General features: G+C 36.8%; 1 protein-coding gene across 3 annotated transcripts in view; it reads right to left on the reverse strand.

Annotated features, from left to right (window-relative positions):
- The window catches only part of GART (phosphoribosylglycinamide formyltransferase, phosphoribosylglycinamide synthetase, phosphoribosylaminoimidazole synthetase), a 37,666-nt gene that overhangs the window by 12,233 nt on the left and 5,561 nt on the right, over positions 1-19,872 (reverse strand). For all 3 annotated transcript variants that reach the window (XM_062622235.1, XM_062622234.1, XM_062622232.1), the window contains 13 exons: positions 17,399-17,547; positions 13,253-13,348; positions 12,073-12,247; positions 11,425-11,536; positions 10,136-10,204; positions 8,080-8,205; positions 7,250-7,337; positions 6,758-6,843; positions 5,980-6,148; positions 5,165-5,396; positions 2,814-2,908; positions 1,728-1,837; positions 950-1,148 (listed from right to left, as the gene is read on the reverse strand). In XM_062622235.1, the coding sequence (XP_062478219.1) occupies positions 950-1,148; positions 1,728-1,837; positions 2,814-2,908; positions 5,165-5,396; positions 5,980-6,148; positions 6,758-6,843; positions 7,250-7,337; positions 8,080-8,205; positions 10,136-10,204; positions 11,425-11,536; positions 12,073-12,247; positions 13,253-13,348; positions 17,399-17,543 (1,702 nt within the window). In that variant the 5' untranslated portion in view covers positions 17,544-17,547. The remainder of the gene's footprint in view (positions 1-949; positions 1,149-1,727; positions 1,838-2,813; positions 2,909-5,164; positions 5,397-5,979; positions 6,149-6,757; positions 6,844-7,249; positions 7,338-8,079; positions 8,206-10,135; positions 10,205-11,424; positions 11,537-12,072; positions 12,248-13,252; positions 13,349-17,398; positions 17,548-19,872) is intronic.

A 19,872-nucleotide genomic window follows, 5' to 3' on the forward strand; every position in this document is an offset into this window, starting at 1 on the left:
TAAACTAAAGCCTTATACAAAAGAATGTATTTTGGACTGACCTAGAAATATTTTTATTGAGCTAAACAGTGTTGAAGCTGTAATTTTTAAGATTCAAAAAATATTGTACCATTTTCACAGATAACTAGACTACTGTATACCAGAATACATACATATGTTTTAGTAAAATGTAATGTGTACTTGTATTACAGAGTTGAAAAGGAAAATGTTTAAATTTGAAATTAACATTTTGGAATATGCTCATCTTGGTGAAACAAATCTTCAGCAGACAAAGATTTTTTTCTGTTAGTTTTGTAAGTAGTGAAACCTGTTTCCTTTTTATGTTTCTGTCTTGTGGTTAATGCCTGCGTCTTAAGTAATGAGCCCCAGCCAAAGCTTTTGTTGCATTCATAAGGACAATCTTGGACTTTCTAGTTTTATGAAGCTTGCAGGAACAAACAGCTCTAAGATCTCTACCTTTCCTATTAAATTGGTTAAAATCAGCCAAGAAGTTCAAAAGATAGTATGTACACACATAGGTACAGATGCATTCACAGTAACACATATAAAACTTGTTTCTAGTGGAAAACTTGAGGATTTCCTTAGGATAAAGGATAAAAAAGCCTATTTGGTATATTTCAAAATTTACTTGAAAAATACAGAGGATTAAAATACATGAATTGTTAGTTTTCTAGATAGCTGTTATTGTTACAAAGTTAAATGAAAAGATACTAATAAGAAAGTTTATATGCAACTTCCTGAGCTAATGGCAACATTTGCATGGAGTACTGTCGCTTTCCAGGGGAGATCATGTTCTCTGACAGGACTGACAGAAAAGACATGTGACACTGTGGGGCTTGTTTTCACTCCTCTGAGATTTTTCAGTAGAGTAGGAAAACAAGCACATTAAAAACAATTATAAATGTATTGCATCCGATTTTTCATATCCTTCAAAGAAGCATGTTCATACCTAAAAGTGCACATCCTGCTTTTTTGCAAGCTTCAGCTATTCCTGCAATGACGCCCTGAGCTACTTCCACGTCAAGTTTGCCACAGGCAAAATAGTCAAGGAAGAAGAGGGGCTCTGCTCCTTGAGCCAAGATGTCATTCACACACATGGCAACCAGGTCTTGACCTATGGTGTCATGTTTCTTACACACTTGTGCAATCTGCAAAACACATCGAGAGAGAAGGAACCCGCTGGTTAGCTTCGAGAAACTGAAATGCAAGCAGTCTGCAATGGAAGGGGATCAAAAACATGCTGTTCCTCCTGATGCTTTATGAGGAGCAGCTTCATTTCTTATCCTCGCTGTGAGCCTCTCCTAACATTTCATTTTAGGAAGTGTTACTTTCTCAAATGGCAAGTACAAAAGGCACTTTACGGAAGGGGACTGGACTGGAAAGGGTTTCATTGCAGTTTGTGTAAACACAATAGCAACTGTATAGTTAAATGTTTTTCCTCATAAGTAACCTTTTTGAGGGTGGAAACTCTACCTTAATGAAATGGAGTCCCCAGTTCCGTATTTAATATTAAAAATGAATTATTTTAAGCATAATTTTAGGTATGGCTATTTACATGGCATAAGCTAAAAGTATATTTAATTATTTTGCCTCAAAGAGGGCAATTTCATTTTTCATACCCTTTTTAAAAAGACAAAGAGGTGTTTCTAAAAGACAACTGGCATTTTCTGCTGAAACATTTTCCATTCTGTGCTATTTTCCTTACTTTACATGGATTTTCACATTACCTTGAGTTTTGTGCCAACACCATCAGTTCCAGATACCAAGATAGGATCTTTGTAACCAGCTGCTTTCAAATCAAAGAGGCCAGCAAACCCTCCAAGTTCTGCATTGCAGCCTGCCAGCCAGAAAACATGAAAATAGTAAATTTTTACTTTCATGGCTTTCTCCAGGATCCCCAACATAAATTTGTCAATATGACTTTGCTTTGTCAACAGGAATCTTTTCTCTGACATTTAGACCCTCTTCATAGAGGCACAGGAGCTCCTAACTTTATGTTTGCTTTGTCTTTTTTCTTCATTACCTAAGGCAATGCAAAACTTTGTGATTGAACATTCAATAATTACTACGACCGATATATTTCACCCTTGCACTTAGTATTTTTATGGACAAAACCAACCAAACAACCCCCCCCAAAAAACCAAACAACAAACCAAAGAAAAAAAACAGAAAAGAAACTGTAGTAACAGATTGAAGCCCACTGCTTCCTGGGAAAAGATGATATCTAGACATTTTCCACTGAAATTTCTTATCTCTTTGTTAATACTTCTACTTACAGTATATTAAGACTCCTTGTTCCTAAGACTGGGTGTGATAGGTAAGTATATTAGCCTTGAAACTGAAACTGGCTAAATCCTAAGAGTGAAACAAACATGAGGAGAAAATACTATGAATGCTAAGAAATGACTAGTTGTACTAGTGTGTGTGCATGTGTCTATATTTTTCTATGTATACTAATGTTATCTGAAGGTTCTCAGTTAATTTGAAGTAAAATGTTTATTTCATAAGTGAATGCTATTTTACATCTATCAAAAGTATTGCAGGGACTTGCTAGAGCAAGATATGCCTGAGAGACTCCTAACATCATGACACTCAGGACATATAATTTAGAATAATTTTGTGAATAAAATCTGTAAACTTAATGAAGCACATCTTGAAGAAATCACCGGCATTTGCTTACCACAGATATTTCTTGTGTAATCTAGCAAGACACAGAACACATAAATATAAGCATTTGTATCCAGATCAAGATCAAATTATAAGCCTCATTGCCATGAGCTGACTGAAACAGGAATAGAAGGTGCAAGTCTTACCTGACCTTGATGTGGCTGAAGCTAGGGGTTTAATTTTCTGAACCAAAGTATTCCCTGCTGCAATGTCTACCCCACTGTTTTTGTAAGTCAAGCCTCTGTAAGAAGTTAAAAATAATGTTACAACATTTGATTACTAAATTCATAAACATTTTAAAATATTTATTTCTTTACATCATTGCATCACAAAGGGATGAACCATTCAGAATCCTATTCTGTTGTCAAGTACCACTATTTTCCTGCTTGCACAGTAACTAGGCTCACAGAAAATGATTTCTAAGTATTGCAGCACTCATTTCAGGCAGGTTCAATGTCTCAAAGGTTAATCTTTTTGCTGTTTGGAACCTGTCCTGAAGCAGGAAGTATTATACCAAAGACAGGAAGTATTACACCAAAGATAGGAAGATAGGAAGTATTATACCAAAGAAACAAAACTTCATGGATCTGCACCACAGAAAATCTGCCATAAGCAGTATTCAAATAGTACCAGATATCTTGAAGACAACACCAGAGCATCAGGATCATACTCTATACGGTCAAATACTAAACCAAAATGCATGCAAAAATGCACTGCTAAATCAGAACACCTCAGCACCCTGCAGGATTAACTCAACACAGAAGTATTACAAATATCAATAGTCCCCTAGGATACTTTGAGTTTTACAACTGTAACTTGCCTCTTTATCACCTGACATGGTACTACCACAAAACCAACTACACTTCTTTACTTAAATGGACTTTCTCTTAAAGTATATATTTTAAAGTTTATTCAAAAAGACCTAAACTCTTAAGGACCATTTGAACAATCTAGAAAGAAATCTCTGTAAACTCCAGGTGTTTCTTTTTCACATACAGCCATACAACAAAGAAACAGTACAAAATGGTATATGTCATTTGTCTGTCCATATGACTGATTGGGGACATTAAGCCTATCCCATATTTACGGAAGACTGTTTTCATTTTGGAGATAGTGAATGTAATGACTTAATTCTTAGTTGCATCACACGTATCTCACTCCAGTTAAGAAACTGTTATTTCTACACTGTCGGTAGCATGAACCAGGCTATATGGTGCATCCCTGTTCTAGGTTTATACTGATTTTAGCTCTATGATGTGATTCAGTATTAAGTTTAAATTCAAAGGGTGAAACACACCATTGATTACTGAGGACAAATACAACAAAACAACTGGCTGAAGAGCAGTACTACCAGGAAAATACAATGGTATCTGTACATATCACAGTTCAATAATTTGCAAGACAAAAACAACTTTCAGAAGCAGCTGTTCAGCCTGTGAATAAGACTCAAGGAAATACTAGCCTGCAATAACAAGTGACCAAAGTCAGCCCCGTTTAGTCTGGACACAATAAATATTTGCCATATTTTCACCTTAGTTTTAAAGGCATGGTATATACTTTGACTCTCCAAATAATTTTTTTTTTTAAATTTATTTTCTTGAATATTATTATTAAATAAATATTCTGGATTTTTCCACAAAGTGAAATGCATAGGACTTGATCCTGCAAAACTGCCAAGAGGAGGTGCATCCCCAACTTTACAGACCCAACCATCACTCTTCCTTAACTATGTGAAACACAGAGTCCAAGTGAAATATGCCTGTCTGTTCTTCCAATTTTAGGATGTCTGAGCAAAAGTTGGTGCAGACTCAAGGACAGTGAAACAAGTGTTCACTATGCACAGCTTTCATAAGCTAGTGATCCCCTGAGCACACAGGCACTCCAGTCAAGAAACTTGCGGGCTATGGCCCATGAACTCAGTGCTTTAGAGAACAGCTCATTAAAGAACCTTCTTGTCTCACCTTACACACTGACCTGATTTTTTTCCTACTACAATACAAATAGCACTTACACATTTTCATAGAAATTTCTCAAAAGATGCACAGCACTTGAGAGAGAAAGAAGACTGAATACAAACACCCTTGTTCATTTAGTAGGTTTATTGATGATAATTTTACAATATACTAATCAGTATACACTGGCAGCAAAAACGGAAGTCTTACTAATATGCTTCATGGACTAAAAAATACTCTGTTATCAAAAGTTATTGAAGCATAGGCAAGCAGATACGCTTCATATTAGGTAAAAATGAGTTAATCCTACATGCTTGTCACTGTAGCTTAACCCAGATTTGAGAGAATAAGAATATGGACGAGAGAGCCATCAAAAAGTGTGTTCCTTCCTTGGTTGGTCTTGCTTAGATTGCTTACACAGATGTTAGCTAAAACTTGTCTAGATTTATACATAGTATCAACATCAGTTTACTAACGTAAACTAGTGAGGCCTTTAAGTCCCTTTTACATCACTTATTTGCATTTCAAATACTTCAAATATCTACCTGGGTTGTTTCAGGAAAGCTATAGCCCGATAACCAATGTCCTTTCTATAAATGGCACCCTTGAAGTGTATGGCTGCTACTCCCTTGTTGGCTTCTTGCAGTGCTGTCATTAGATCCTCTTTAATAGCAGTTACTGTAAGGACTCTTCCTCCACTAGTCACCACTTTGCCATCCTTCAGGGCTGTGCCTGCATGGAACACCTGCAATCCTAGTTGCTTAGCCTTAGAAAGTCCTGCGATTGTTGTTTAAGAAAATAAAAGCAGAAAAATAAATTTATTAGAACATCCTCTATTAAATTACAAACAGTTATTCAGCACTGATTGACTACGTCTGGAAACCACAACTGAATTCAGTGTGATCATGTGGGAAAACAGGAATAAATTTGTAAAACCTACATTCTATGGAGAGACAGGTCTGCTACTTGTATGCTCAGAGACAAAGAAAGAGGTATTTAGCTGAGACATCTACATACAACCTCTAATTCCAGCTGGATTTTATACTTCACTGATATACAAACCACAGAACTTATCAACATCATTATGTAAGAATCAGTGATCAGTCCAGAACTACTTTACTGTAACACATATGAAAGAAACGCTAGAGAAGTTAATAATACAGTGTAGAAAATATGATGGGTGCATTAACAATAAATGTCAATGTGTGAAAACTAATTCATCTTTTCCTTACCCATAGCCACAAGACCTATAGTTTCTATGTGTCTGTGTTACACTGATACACCTTCATCCAGCAAAAGAGAGAATGGAGAGAGATCAGGAGAGAAGTCAGACTTCTGAGGTTTCTCCTGCTATATTTACCTGCTATTTCCAAACCCTTCGGATATGGTCCTGGATACCCTTCGCTAGCCATGACCACTGTCACAGCTGCACTGTCTTCAAACCACACTGGCATGGAACTAGACAACTTTTTATTGATAACTGCTTGCATGACTTCATACAAATCACTTTTCAATAGTGGAAGAATTACCTACAAAAACAGAGATCAGCAAATTCAAGAAAACAGTATAGATTGTTATATTTTCTCTCACCAACCTTTTAAAAATACTAATGCAACTGTAAAAATAACATTAAATACGTTTATATAGTATATTTTCACACATATATACATAATTTGCACAATCTGTGTACCTTTAAAAATACTATTCCTTGAAGGTAATTTCGGAGAGTAAAAGATCTGCTACATACGGAGGAGAAAAAAGTAGACAACAAAGAACCCTATTTGTTCTGAAGAATTAAAATGAAGTGGTTTGTTCCACTTATTAACAGGGAGTGGGGAAAAGAAGTGTTCACTTATAATAAAGTAAAAAAAGAATTCAAGTCCATTCCAGAAAAGATACGAAAGTGCCAAGTTTCACTCAAGCTTACCCTTGTAAAGCCCATCTTTGAGTATAACCTGCTGAAATCTTCTCTGGAATGGAACAATTTCATAACAGACCTTTTTGAGTAAACTCACCAAATATTTTAAATCTCAGACAGCTAACTGTTCATCTGAAAGTTAGGTAAGAATAGTAGTAGATGGCAATGGATATTTCTCCTCCCATAATGCCAAACTGTATTTACCTACACAATAACTCACCTGACATTCTGGGTCGCCAAATCTGCAGTTAAACTCGAGAACTTTAGGTCCATCTTTGGTAAGCATTAACCCAGCATAAAGCACACCTAAAAAAAAAAATTCTATAAAAAGCCATCTAAGCAACTGCATAGGTCATATGTTTCATATTTGTAATAGCATTGAAGCACACTTCTGCTTACTTAAAGGTAGGATGTTGACACTTGAGAAGTGTTAAAAAGAAATCAGGCAGAAACAGTTGTGGTTACAATTTTGCAGTTAATTTTCAAATGTTCTTCCCTCTGTTCTTCCTTACTTGACGATTATCCACCATTAATAAAAATTATATCCACTGATTTCAATGGTCACTAAATCAAGCCACTGATACCAAACCCAGTCTCCAAATAAATCAGTTATTTTCCTTAACTTACAGGGTGAGTTAGGCCTATGAAGAGGACAAAGTAAAAAAAATAGTCTTTCTCCTTATGATTAAAACCCCCAAACTTCTGTACATACCAAAATAGGGGACACCTTCTTTCCTCATGCCATCAACAGTTTTTTGAAGAACAGTATCTCTTATTTTCTGCAGTAAATCTTTAGAAATCTAATAAAATAGGATTAGAAAACAGTGTTTGTAAAAAAGGGAGTGCACAATTTTTCCTACCCTGATGGCTAGTCTTTTTAAGAATCAAGCAGAATACTTGGTGTCCTGCTTACTCCAAAGTGTTTCATGCTAGCTTGTTATAGAAAACTAGTATTTATTTCTCTCTCCTGAGACAACACCATTAAAACAACTGTTTGCATTTCTTCAGACACTTTTCCATGCTTAGATCTATATGTGTACACAATCAGCCTGGCTTCACTGGAACAAACCATTTGCACAGATTGGAATTTAGAGAAGGCGCCCCAAAGACAAATCAGCTGGAAAGTACAATGATCAATGAGCACATTTTATTCAATAAACAAAATTAATAGTTTTATAGAATAATAACCCCCTTTTCTAAATAACAGCCCTCCCCGCCTCAAATCACTGGCCATGACGTAGGTTAAGAGAAAACAAAGTAAGTCCTTTTGCAAATAGAAGTTCCTTGCCAAACGACCTTAAACCACAACAAAAATTCATCATTAGCTTAGTTCAGCACAAGATAAAAATGTGGTTTTAAGCACCTGGTTCAGTACTTCGTAACATTAAAAAAAAAAAATCAAAATATAAAGTTGCAGAAATAACATATCCACCCTTCCACTTCCTCCTGTTCATCATGTGGAACTGAAAATTCACACATGCTTTCCATGCTAGAGCTGTAGCACAGCTGTAGAGGAGCATCTCCTTATCAATACATTTTTACCTGAGGTGCTGGGGAATAAGCTCCCATCCCGCCAGTATTAGGGCCTTCATCTCCATCCATTAATCTCTTGTGGTCCTGGGCTGGAGGCATGGAAGCAATTGTGACGCCATCAGTGAAACATAAGCACTAGATAACAAGGAGAATAATTAAAACTCCAGTGTATGATTAAAATTAAAGCACAAAATTACAAGTATATTTGATTTTCAGTGTTGCAATAGATATTTAAGAGTATAAATTCTGTCTCCCTGATAAACTATATTCTGAATTTTCCCCTTTCCCCTCAGGAAGAAGTGCCTCATTTTTTACTATCTTGCTATGAAAATTACCTTTAATATAACACATAAAAATTACAAGATAGCATGGGTACTGAAAGAAAATACTAAAAAGGTTAAAAAAACATTTAAAATATTCATGATGGAAGCTATTTCCTCCCTCACCTTCCTCCCCTCCCCGCCCTGGAAGGAAGGCATTACATTCCTTTCAAGATTTCCTGTTCCTTGATAAAACTATTTAATTTTAAATTATTTATAAATCACTTATATAGCAGATGCTTTTAACCTCCTTATATTCATAATAACAGGCCTGCTGCAATCTTCTGAACCTCAATGATGATTTTCACTGACTGGACTACTGCTAGCTGTACTCAAAAACATTTTAGAATGCTAATTAAAAAAACAAACAAGGACTTCCCTACATAACCTGAAAATGCCCAAATATTAATACATGAAAAACTGTTAACAATTTTTGGAAGGTGAATTATTTTGACAGCCAAAGCAAGCAGCATGTTTTTCACATTTCCGTCAATTATCACAGAAAAAATCCCCTTTAAACTGCATGTTTGTATTATTGTATTAATTTACAGTAAGTATTTTAAGGACTAATTAAGAATGTTATATATTTTCCACCACAGAATGAAGATCTGGATAACCCTAGTTCCTAAACAGGTCAAGCCAACCAGGAAGGAGTAAGGACGCCTTGCGCATCTGATTTCTTCATAACAGGCAGGAAAACAGACTATGCAAAGATTGGCAACAGTTGGAGATGATTGCTTGCTTTATAAATACCATCACCTTCAAGATGAATGTTCACAACATCCAGCACAAGTCAATTCCAGCTCCAGGAGCTGGGAACCTGAGCTGGTACTTGGCTTTTCTACTTTATGGGAAGCAGGTGTCAAGTTGCTCTGACACCTCAAAACACAGGCTCTAAATTCTCCTTTTCTCTTTCAAACTCCACTAATCACATCAGATATACTTTTTTAAACAAATGAGCTGAATTAGTTTAAAATGAAGGAAATGTCCATTCTGCACATGTAGAGTAAATCAACGCTGTCAAAATATTCAACAGCCTTTGGTTCTGGGTCCCTTGTCCCCAGATGCACTTCCACATTGCAGTATCTAGTCCAATGAAACACATTAAAAAGGATCCAGAAGGTGCCTGTCTTGAGCTGATTGTTCTCTTGCTCCAAAGGAGTTTATGGCTCCCTCATCATGCAGTTCAACATATTTCCTTCATCAGCAAAGCTGATTAAATGAAGTCCCCATGCTCCTTTGCTCCGAATCACTCCTTGCTTTGCTCTGCACTTCGCCATCCTGTTACTTATACTGATTCAAAGTATAAGGTGATGGTGCCGATTTTGAAAAATGATCCTCAGATTGTAGCTTCACAAAGAGGTAACTAGTACAACTGAATCAAAGGCAAACAATAGTGAAGAGGTAGGAGTGTGGAAAGGAAGGGACATCTTATGCTGTCTTTGCTGTCAGAAATACTAACAGAACTGCATGTTCGATGATACTCAAAATTTTTAAGGTTTGATATTTTTTCCATGTGGTGAGAGTTGATTACTCAATTATTTTTATTTAATTTTTTTCAACAGACTGCAGGATGTTTGGTTCTTAACACAGCTGTCTTTAATTAACATAATTAAATTTATAAACAGATAACTGTTTTTAAGTAATAAAATCCTACACATCACTGCTGTAGGTACTTACACAATATTTCCTAAAACAGTTTAGAACAGGTATAATCAAAATGTTATAGTGAGATGCACACTTACAGAAACTTCTTCTCCTTCAAGAAGTTCTTCAACAACAACAGTCTCCCCAGCTGTGCCAAAAGTCTTATCCTACAGTAAAACCAAAATCTCTTTAGTTCTGTTTCTGTTATTTTAAACTATTCAAAATGCAACAAGAAAAAATATTTCTGCTACAGCAAGAAAGGTGCAGCACAGTTTTAAGACTATTAATCCATTCTCCACCCTGGTTATGTCAAAAATGGTAAAATCTTTTCTCCTCTTTTCTGTTTATTCCTAAATAAATGCAGATTTTATGTGTCAATGTTTTTAAATTACAGATGGTATTTATAACTTACTGAACAATTCCTCATGCTCTAGCTTCTGAAGTTTTGACCCATTATACTAATAGCAATGACTATCAAGTCTATAATCTGAACTTTTATTTTACAAGAAAGTGTCATTCTATGGAATACATTGGAAGAGGGCAATATTTTCATATTTCAATGCAATGTTTAAACACTGCCTGCATATTCAGGCAACTAAAAACAACCAGCCCACACTGACAAGGTAATTTTGGGGATCTGTAAGATACTTTTCATTTTTTGGTCAAGACACTGAGCCACTTGTTAAGACATATATTTGTCCAATAACCATACACACATAACAAAATGTGAGCGTAGATGCTATCTGTATTCTGACTCTTGAAATACAAGTGTCAAATAACACCTACGAATCAGGATAGCTCCACTGCACTGTAACATGCTGTGCTGCCAACACCAGCTGAGGACCTGACCTGTATGCTTCTTATTTTCCACCCTATATTCCTAGCTCTTCAGATAAAATTGCTTCATTTTGCATCTCTTCAGATTTTGATGGTCCTAACGTATTTGTTAAATATTGTACCTAAATGTATTTTGCTTGAAATAATTTCTCTGGAATTTCACTACACACTTAAGTACTGTGTGACTGGAGTCCTAAAGCTGATGTTGCTTGTCATGACCCAGGTCAATTACAGTGTTAGTGTTACAGCACTGTAGTACCTGCTTGATAGCAGCAGTTTCAAATGGTACAGGCAATCCATATGGAAGTAAGTGTGGGTTTTATTTAAGAATGATTCTATTTTAGCCTGAACTATGCCTAAAAGAGTACCCTGCCTCAAGCAATAAATATGACAAAGCTTCCTAGCTGTCCACATAACGGGTAAAAAATTTGATGCCTATTAGCCAAGTTCCTATTACACAGAAATAAAGAATATCTTTGAGATTCTGAGATGGTTAATAACTTATTTTGTGTGAGAATTCCTCCAGTTAGTGCATGACATTTCTACTAACCTGCATGATTTCAGTAACAGCTTTGCATGCTTCTTCCTTGTTTGAAGCCACAATTACTCCTTTGCCAGCTGCCAGGCCACTAGCTTTTACGACTAAAGCAGGGAAGTTTGCACTTCAAAGACACAGAAGACAGATTCAACATAAACACTCTGTATTGCAAATATATTTTGTAGACATTTTGAACATTTCAAATAGTTGAAAAATCAAAATACTTATAAGTTTTCATAGCAACCATTTTACCTTATTGATTAACACATAGATAAACACTAGGCTTCTCTCATGCTATGCCTGTGAGGGATTTCTGCTTCCCGTTTTTTTCTCCACCACTGGATTTCATTACTGCTGCTTTCCTTTTAATAATTTACTGCTGTATCATTTTTGGGTCACCTGAATTGTATTCTGAAGAGTAGAACAGCATTTGCTGAGTAAGTCTCCAATGCAGAATTTATATTTGTGGAAAAAAGGTACAAAGAAGGCAGAACAAATGACTACAAGACTTCAAGCCGGGTTTCCACAGTAGACAATTCGGAAAAAAAAAAAAAAAAAGAAAAAAGCTTGTCCTATAGTCTCCTGTAAAATGATTGTTTGCTTTGGATACCTAGCACAATGCTGTAAAAAGAACTATTTCTAAATTGACAAGAACTTTACCTGTTAATAAAGCTACATGCTGCTTTGGGATCAGTAAAAGATTTCCATCTTGCAGTTGGGATCTCGTGACGATCCAAAAAGTTTTTGGTAAAGCTCTTACTGGACTCCAGCTGAGCTGCCTTTGCTGTTGGACCAAAACACCTTACTCCAGCTGCTGTCAAGTCATCAACAATCCCTAAAAAGTACAACACATAAAAGTTTCATAAATCACCATATGAATTGAATGATTTCTCCCCATTCTTCTACTTATCACTTAACTCAGCTACAATTCATCCTGAACATCTGCTAGTTTTAGATAATCTTTATCTACATGTCCTGGTTTACTTATCATAAATTTTGGACATTCTGTTTTGCTTACAATAAATATTGTACAAGGTTATAAGGTCCTATAACTACATCAACTATGGTCATTTATCTTTTACAAGGATGACCACTAAGCAGAACTAAACTTACTTACTTCTAATAGGTTACATTTCATCCTGTTTTCTCTATTTCATCAGGTAGTCCAGGTCTTGCAGAACGCACAAGTATATCACAAATAATAAGCCATATATATCTATCCAGTGCCTATTTTAGATGCATTCTTCACTATAATCAGAAGCAGGCAACCCTGCAATATCTGGGGCTAAGAAGATATGCTGCATTTGGTAAGAGATTACAATCTCCCCTTGTTTTATTATAGCTTTTAGTTAAAAAGTTCACATTAGTATTTTGTGAAGATGACAATTGTTGATTGTGTGAAATGTTAAAACAGAAAAACTGCCAGCATGTTTATAAATGTTGTGGTTTTGTGGTTGGTTTTTATTTTGGTTTGGTTTTCTTACCAGGTCTGAAATTATTATCATTATTTGAAGAAATGAAAACTTCATCAGAAAATCAAAATTCTAGTTAAGTTTCCTATATGGAAACACTTTTGATACCTCCCCTACTAATTCCAAGCACTTAAAAAGAAACTGAATATTTAAGGATATTTTAAGTGTTATATTGTTCACAAAATACCTTTCAGAAATTCATTTTCACCACACCACAACCCTGAACTTCAGGGAAACTGACACAGAGAATCTGTTTCCGTTCCTACTGAAGACACTGGGATATGTCAGTGGTGCACAGAAGACAGGAACTTAAATTTACTTTTCTTCCTAAATCATGAAGACTGTTTTTTTAGCTTGCTTTCCCTTACCAGCAGCAAGAGGAACCTCTGGACCAACCACAACCAGCTTGATCTCCCGATCTCTGCAGAACTGGGCAAGTGCAGCATGATTGCTGACTGAAATAGCTGTCAAAAATACAAAAGAGTGGTAAGACTGGATTCATTACTTTTGCTTAGCATTTATACTATCAACACCTGAAGCAGCACTTTCATCAGTCTCACATACTTGAATGGCAGGTCGTTATGCATCTGGAAGAGTGAGGTATACACTAATATATAGACTTACATGCAAGGGTTAGACCAAAATACACTCTCAAGCCCCCAAGCAAAGGCTGTGGTTTGAAATGCAGTGTCAACCCACTTTGCTCTTGAAGGTGAGAAAACTAATTTTGGGTGCCCCTACACTGCCATACATCTCTAAGAACATCTTGTTTGCCAGCACAAGAGGTGTTGTGAAGGATTCAAGTGAAAATAACTCACAAGCAAAAAAAAACATAGATTTTTTTCAGCCAGTCTCCTTCCTGAGTCGGGTCACCATAAAGCTTTACACATGTCCATGCCAGTACTGTATAAGAGACAGGTACAAGGGGCTAGTGGCGGGATTGCAACTACTTTCTTTTCTTTTTTCCTTCTTTCTGTAGTGCCATGTTAAACTGACACCACTGAAACAAAGGGGAATCTCAACATTTTTTTATTACATTAGGCTAAACTTAATAAGGGCAGGTGCTGTAATTACGGGTAAGGTTATCTGGTCTTAGGTTTTTATGAACATTATTTTTCCATAAACAAACATTTAATATAACAATTCTTGGAATACCAAAAACTATGTAAACAAAGGAAAAAGCTTGCACAAAAGACAATAATGACAAGCGCCATGATAAAAAATTTACGCAAAGGCAATGCAATTCCACTGCTTTTATCAAGAATAAACAAAGCCAAAGTCTACAGAGGATGGGAATACAAACCCAGAACAGCCAAACCAGCAGTGAGCGAAGCCTGGTGTGTATTGGCTGACCCTGCAGGGAGGAAACTAACACATCAGCGCACAAAGCTGGCAAAGGGAGTATCGTACAGCACAGCACAAACCCTCCTTGCAACTGGACTACCTTCCTTTTAAGTTCTGTCTGTGATGTCCTGTTAGTGACTGCACTGCCAAGCATGCCAGGAGCTGATGGTCTCTTCCAGCTAGTTTCCAGGGAAGTGATAAGAAACAAAAGCAGTGGCAGTGATACAGCTGCTTCTGCTGGACAGACATGATTTTGTGTCAGTGCCCACTGTGCTCCTGCCATCCTGTATGACTAAATTGCCTGCTTCCACAAGGGAAGCAGCTATTTCTGCCTAAAAGACAGTATTAAAAACAACTATCTGAAACCCACACTGTGGTTGTAGATTCACCCTATTTGGGTGGAATGGGGGGAACAACAGACTGAACACTAATAAAAATTACCTCATTGATAGCTATTTCAATTATATTGTTCCACCAATATTTGTATGTAAGCAGAAGTGAAGGCCTTTGACTTCCTTGTGCAACATGTCAGTTGACTTCTGGCTCACAAGAGAGCAAAACCAAAAACATTAATACGCTTGGCTTTAAACTACTGATTAACATAAAGGTCAATATTGTATTTCAGTCCTATGAGGGTGTTGTGAAAGCAGCTGGAGAACAGCAGATCCCGACCAAAGAGAGTGGGAGCTCTGGTGGCCAACAGGGATGATCCCTGTTCCCTACAAGATTAATCCATGTGAAGGGAAGAAGGGAAAAGAAAGAGCCTGTACAGTGATTGTACTTTACATTCCACATTGTCTTGCGTTAGGTCTGATCTAATAGTGAACACGGCATAAGATTTACATGATGTGGAAATGTCCTAGTAACAAACAGAAAGGAACAAATCACATTGTTAATACATAATTTTAAATTTCCCCCAAACACCATTTTCCTCAGGATGCAAACTGAAACGGGATATTTTTGTAGCTGTGTTTCATACCTCAAAACAACAGCTAAATATTCCTTTTGAAATAAACAGAAGGACCTTGGACCAAGGTTTTTAAAGCTTAAAGTTAAAAGAGTATAAGTTACACTGACAGCTATAATGTGACTGAAGGAGGTGTCAGGGTGCTGAAGTCCATTCACAGACACACATACATCTATCTCTGGATTCAGCAAGCCCTTTTGTACACTTCTGGCACCAAAACTGCCATGCTAATTATATATAAATTAAATACAAAACTATATTTAGCCACTCAACCTACATCTGTCTTTACTGTCAGAAATGATTACTAACTCAAATTAACCATGAAAACTTTTTTTTACTTCGATACAAGCAAGTTTGAAAATTTTAAGTTTATAATTTTAAGCTCACATTTACGTATTTCAGAAATCATCTGAGAACCAGAGTTGCAATGCTAATTAAAGGCAATCTCATGAGCCATGAGAGGAGGATGAACTTTCAGAGACAAATCTTCATTGTACCAAAAAAAAACCAGAAACAATGGCAGCAGTTTCACAGACATTGCTGCCCAGGCTCACATAATCAAATAGACTCACATGCTTCTGCAAAGCTGTTTTCCATTCTCTCCCCCGAGTTAAAATCTAGACCCCGATGATAGGACTAAAATGCCTGGGCAGATAAGACAAATTGTTTCCTTAAAAACAAATAAGTCAAACTCTTCACAAATTCTAGATTCTGCCTGCCTCCTGGTTGGCTGAGCATTTCTCTCCCCCAAAACATGTGAACCCCTAGCCTATAAAAAAAGGTTTTAGTAAAAGATTTTTGGACCTGGCTCAAGCATTACTATGCACATGCTCAGACATTCTTCACTGTTGAGGGTGCAGTATTTTTTATAGACTAACAACGTGAGAGAAAAGTGCAGCAGTTTTTAAAAGACACTACTTGAGAAAAAATACTGCAATTAACATTCTGCAGGCCAAGCAGACTGGCAGTGTCTCCACTTATCACAAGGGTAAAGATTTTTGTTTGAACTTCTGGGATGCAAAGGAAACGTATGACTTTCCTGTGAAGCTCTTCCTTGGACCCACTCCTCAGAGGCCAAATTGAACAAAAAACTTATGATACTGTGACTAGTCAAAGAAATTAAGGACAAAGTTATTTACCCAGCCTGTAATTAAGTATTCCAATGTATTTGGAATTAAATATAATTACCTGCTGTACAACAGTCTGACAGGATTCATGTTTCCACATGAGGTGGTAACAAAATATTTTACTTGCATACAAATATGAATGCATAAAATTAATGTATATAATTCATGTTCACATGCATACTGTGTTAACTGTAATTAAGTATGTTACCACATGTGTTAAAGTGGAAACTTAAGCTGGTTTTTTAAAGTACCTAATTCAGGTTCTATTATATAAAGGACACAAGACATGAATCTGAGTAATTACGCTGGGTTTTGCAGTGATTCACTCTGTGCCTCCAGGCAAGCACCTTAGACCAGTATTTTTTTAAATGCAGCACACAATTTTGGATACTCAATTTGAAATACCTTAAGCTTGATTTCTCAAAACTACTAACTATGAATAATCTCAAATACAGCCAGTCAGAGCTTAACATATTAAGCTAGAAGCTCAAAATAAGCAGTCAGTACAAAGACAGAAACATCTGAAAATAACCATAACTTCTTAAGGTCACCAAGACAAAGGAATGAACATCTTCCTATGGTGGAACATTTCAGGCAAGAAAGCGTTCTCATCAAAGATTGTAGGGGGCTTCAATGCACTTGAGAATATAGTTGTGAATTTAGTACTTTAGGTGCTGATGTTTGCTTCAGGCACTTTTCAGTTGTTCACCAGGCATTGTTGAACTGCAGTGTGTACCAAGAGAAACCACCAACCACCACCCCTTCTCTGCTAGGCTGCTGGGAGTTGGGAACCACAGCAGCTATCTATCCTGAGCTGTATTCTTGGAGAAACGTGTATCTTGCAGATGGGAGTTTTAGCTGCATCCTCCACCCCCAAACCTAAAGGATTAGATATCACAACTGAGATAATATAATTAATTAATTCTTAACTGCATCTATGTTCTATTTCACGTGCCTAAAACATTAAAAGATAGCAATAATCTTTTCACATCAACAGCTGTGATTTCAGATCTATGACAAGAACAACCTACCAGTTGAGTTACCAAATTTAAAAGTGGTATTTCTGGGGGTTTTACCTGAATTTGAAATTTTTCCACTGTCAGCTGTTCCTGCATTTCCTGGAGCAACAAACACATGTTTTACATGTGGAGACTGGGCCAACTTCCAGGCCAGTGCATGCTCTCTCCCTCCACTGCCAATCACAAGCACTTGATCAGCCATTAGTCTGCATAAAACCAGAACACAAGCAAAACAGCCAGAATTAGCCGCGTGAGGTTAGGAAAGCAAGAGCTACACAGACCACAGGTTTTAAGTGCTGGATGCAACACAGTTCACAACAGATACAAACGTCACGTTGCTTCAGGCAACAGTATTTCTATAAAGCTTTTGTTGATCCAAAAACAAAAAAGGAGAGAGAGATACGTATATGAAAATAGATAACTGACTTAATCAGATGTGATACAAATTAAATATCAAAGACTGAACTGCTCCACAACACAGAATTAACTTGCAGAGCAATCCATCTTGGGTTTTCCTTTAGTCAGATTGGCAACTGCTACAAGTTATACAGAAGTCTGTGATATAGGAAAAACATGAGTGGCCAGACTTACAGAAATTCCTGGTGAATCCAAGTCTGCAAAGGGCAAAGCCCTTCTGATGAACTAACTGTATGAACACAGTACTACAGTGTTTAGAGCTGAATGGGAAATCAACTTCCAGCTCTGGCTTTCCTGAGAACAACCACAATGCAAACAATAGGGAAGACCAGGTGACATTAACGAAGAAGATTCCTCTGAGAAGGTACTGCAGGACATCCACTCCTCTCTCCCATTCCACCGAGTTTTAGGAAAACACATTAATGCTGTCTTGGCCTGAATAAAGCAGGTGTTTCAATGAAGGCTGTAACTTCATTACAATTTTAAACTGTCCAAAAACTTTTCAGCAGTGTGGAAACAAAATGGTCACAAAAATGAAATGAACTCTCAGTTTTGCCTTCCCTATGTCATCTGTATACGTACATGTAACTTACATGTATTGTACTGATGTCAATATTACAATTTTTTCTTTGAACAATTTTGAAAGTTAGCCTTTGCTTTTTAAGAAAACCTCTATGTGTATTCTTTACATATTTACTGATGTACACCACCTCAGAACTGCTACCCCCGACAATGATAGCTAGCAAGGAAGTAGGAGAATTTGCTTACACTGAAAAAACCCCACTGGAATTCAGAAAATCCTAAATAAATGAATAAAGTATATAATTTATAAAATATGTTCATATGTCTTTATTTGGAGCTCACAGAAAAGCAAGGGCTAACCTCCTAAACTATTCAAAGAATAAGCTGTTAAGAGTCACATTTGTCCAACCATACTTAGATTACATATACAAATGATGCCACCACACTGGTTAAAGTGAGAGTTTTATTCATAGAAGTCAAATGCTCCCCAAAGAAGTTATTCAGTGGAGACGAAAGCAAGCAGCTATAAGTTGGCAGGTGGCCCTAAGCCCAAGTGCAGCATGCTCTCACTACTTGCAAAAAAAACCCAAACAATCTAAAATCTTTAAATCCTAACTTATGCAAAATAACAATCTAAACCTATTTAAATCTATTTTTAAAATGGCTTAAGCATTTTAAGTAATGAGAATAAAAAAAATCAGTTCAGTGTTGAAAATGGCACAATTTATTCAAAGGGCTTTGCCTGGCCAGTGAAGGGGTGTGATGTGTCCCTCCCCTGTAGGAATCATTTCCCATTCATCAGGAGGAGGAATGCAACTCAGATAAAAGCCTTAGCCAAAAGGAACAACCAGTCTCCCTGTTGTAATCCCAGCATACGTAACGCGCAACCCTTGGTCATCCCTGTTCCTCTTCCATTAAGCAGCTGGTCATTGACCTGCACTTGCCAATGTGTACAGTGCCTCCCAAGGCAAGCTCAGAAAAAAAATCCTGACACACACCATAGCTTGAATACACACAGGTGACAGCTCCATTTCCAAAAGCAGTGAAAAGTCAGGTCTCCTCTGCAGTTCCCTTCTTTGAGGGAGGACAAGAGATCCTGACTAGAACAAAAAAAGCACATCTTAAAAGAAAAGGAAAAAAATACAAAACCACCAAACAACAGATTTCTAAGAGAAAAACAAAAACACATGACAGAAAGGAGATTTTTAGCCAAATGATAAGACAGTGACATGTGCCTCTCCCTCATCTCAGCTGCTACAGCTTCACTTGAATAGAGCTGCTCTGATAGTTCTGACCCTGAAGAAACCTGCCCTTCCTGAGGATCTGGACTATGGAGGAAACAACTTCTGCTCTGAGGGCACTATGCAATGTATACAGTGAGCCTGAATTTTAAATCCAAGCCCACTGTAAGAAACTTTAGATCAGAAGAACCCACATGTGTTATTCACTATGAACTAAACACACTGGAGTTAAACTTTAATTGTTGGTTCAGGCTGGAGGAGATCAATAACTTTCTAATCAACAGTGTTTGACAAGATACACGTTGCAAAGTTGCAGAAATGCTTTAGTTGCAAAACTCCAGACTTACTTAC

Source organism: Pezoporus occidentalis, unplaced genomic scaffold (genome assembly GCF_034315485.1).
Source record: "Pezoporus occidentalis ecotype Australia unplaced genomic scaffold, CSIRO_AGI_Poc_V1 ctg24, whole genome shotgun sequence".
Taxonomy (NCBI): Eukaryota; Metazoa; Chordata; class Aves; order Psittaciformes; family Psittacidae; genus Pezoporus; species Pezoporus occidentalis.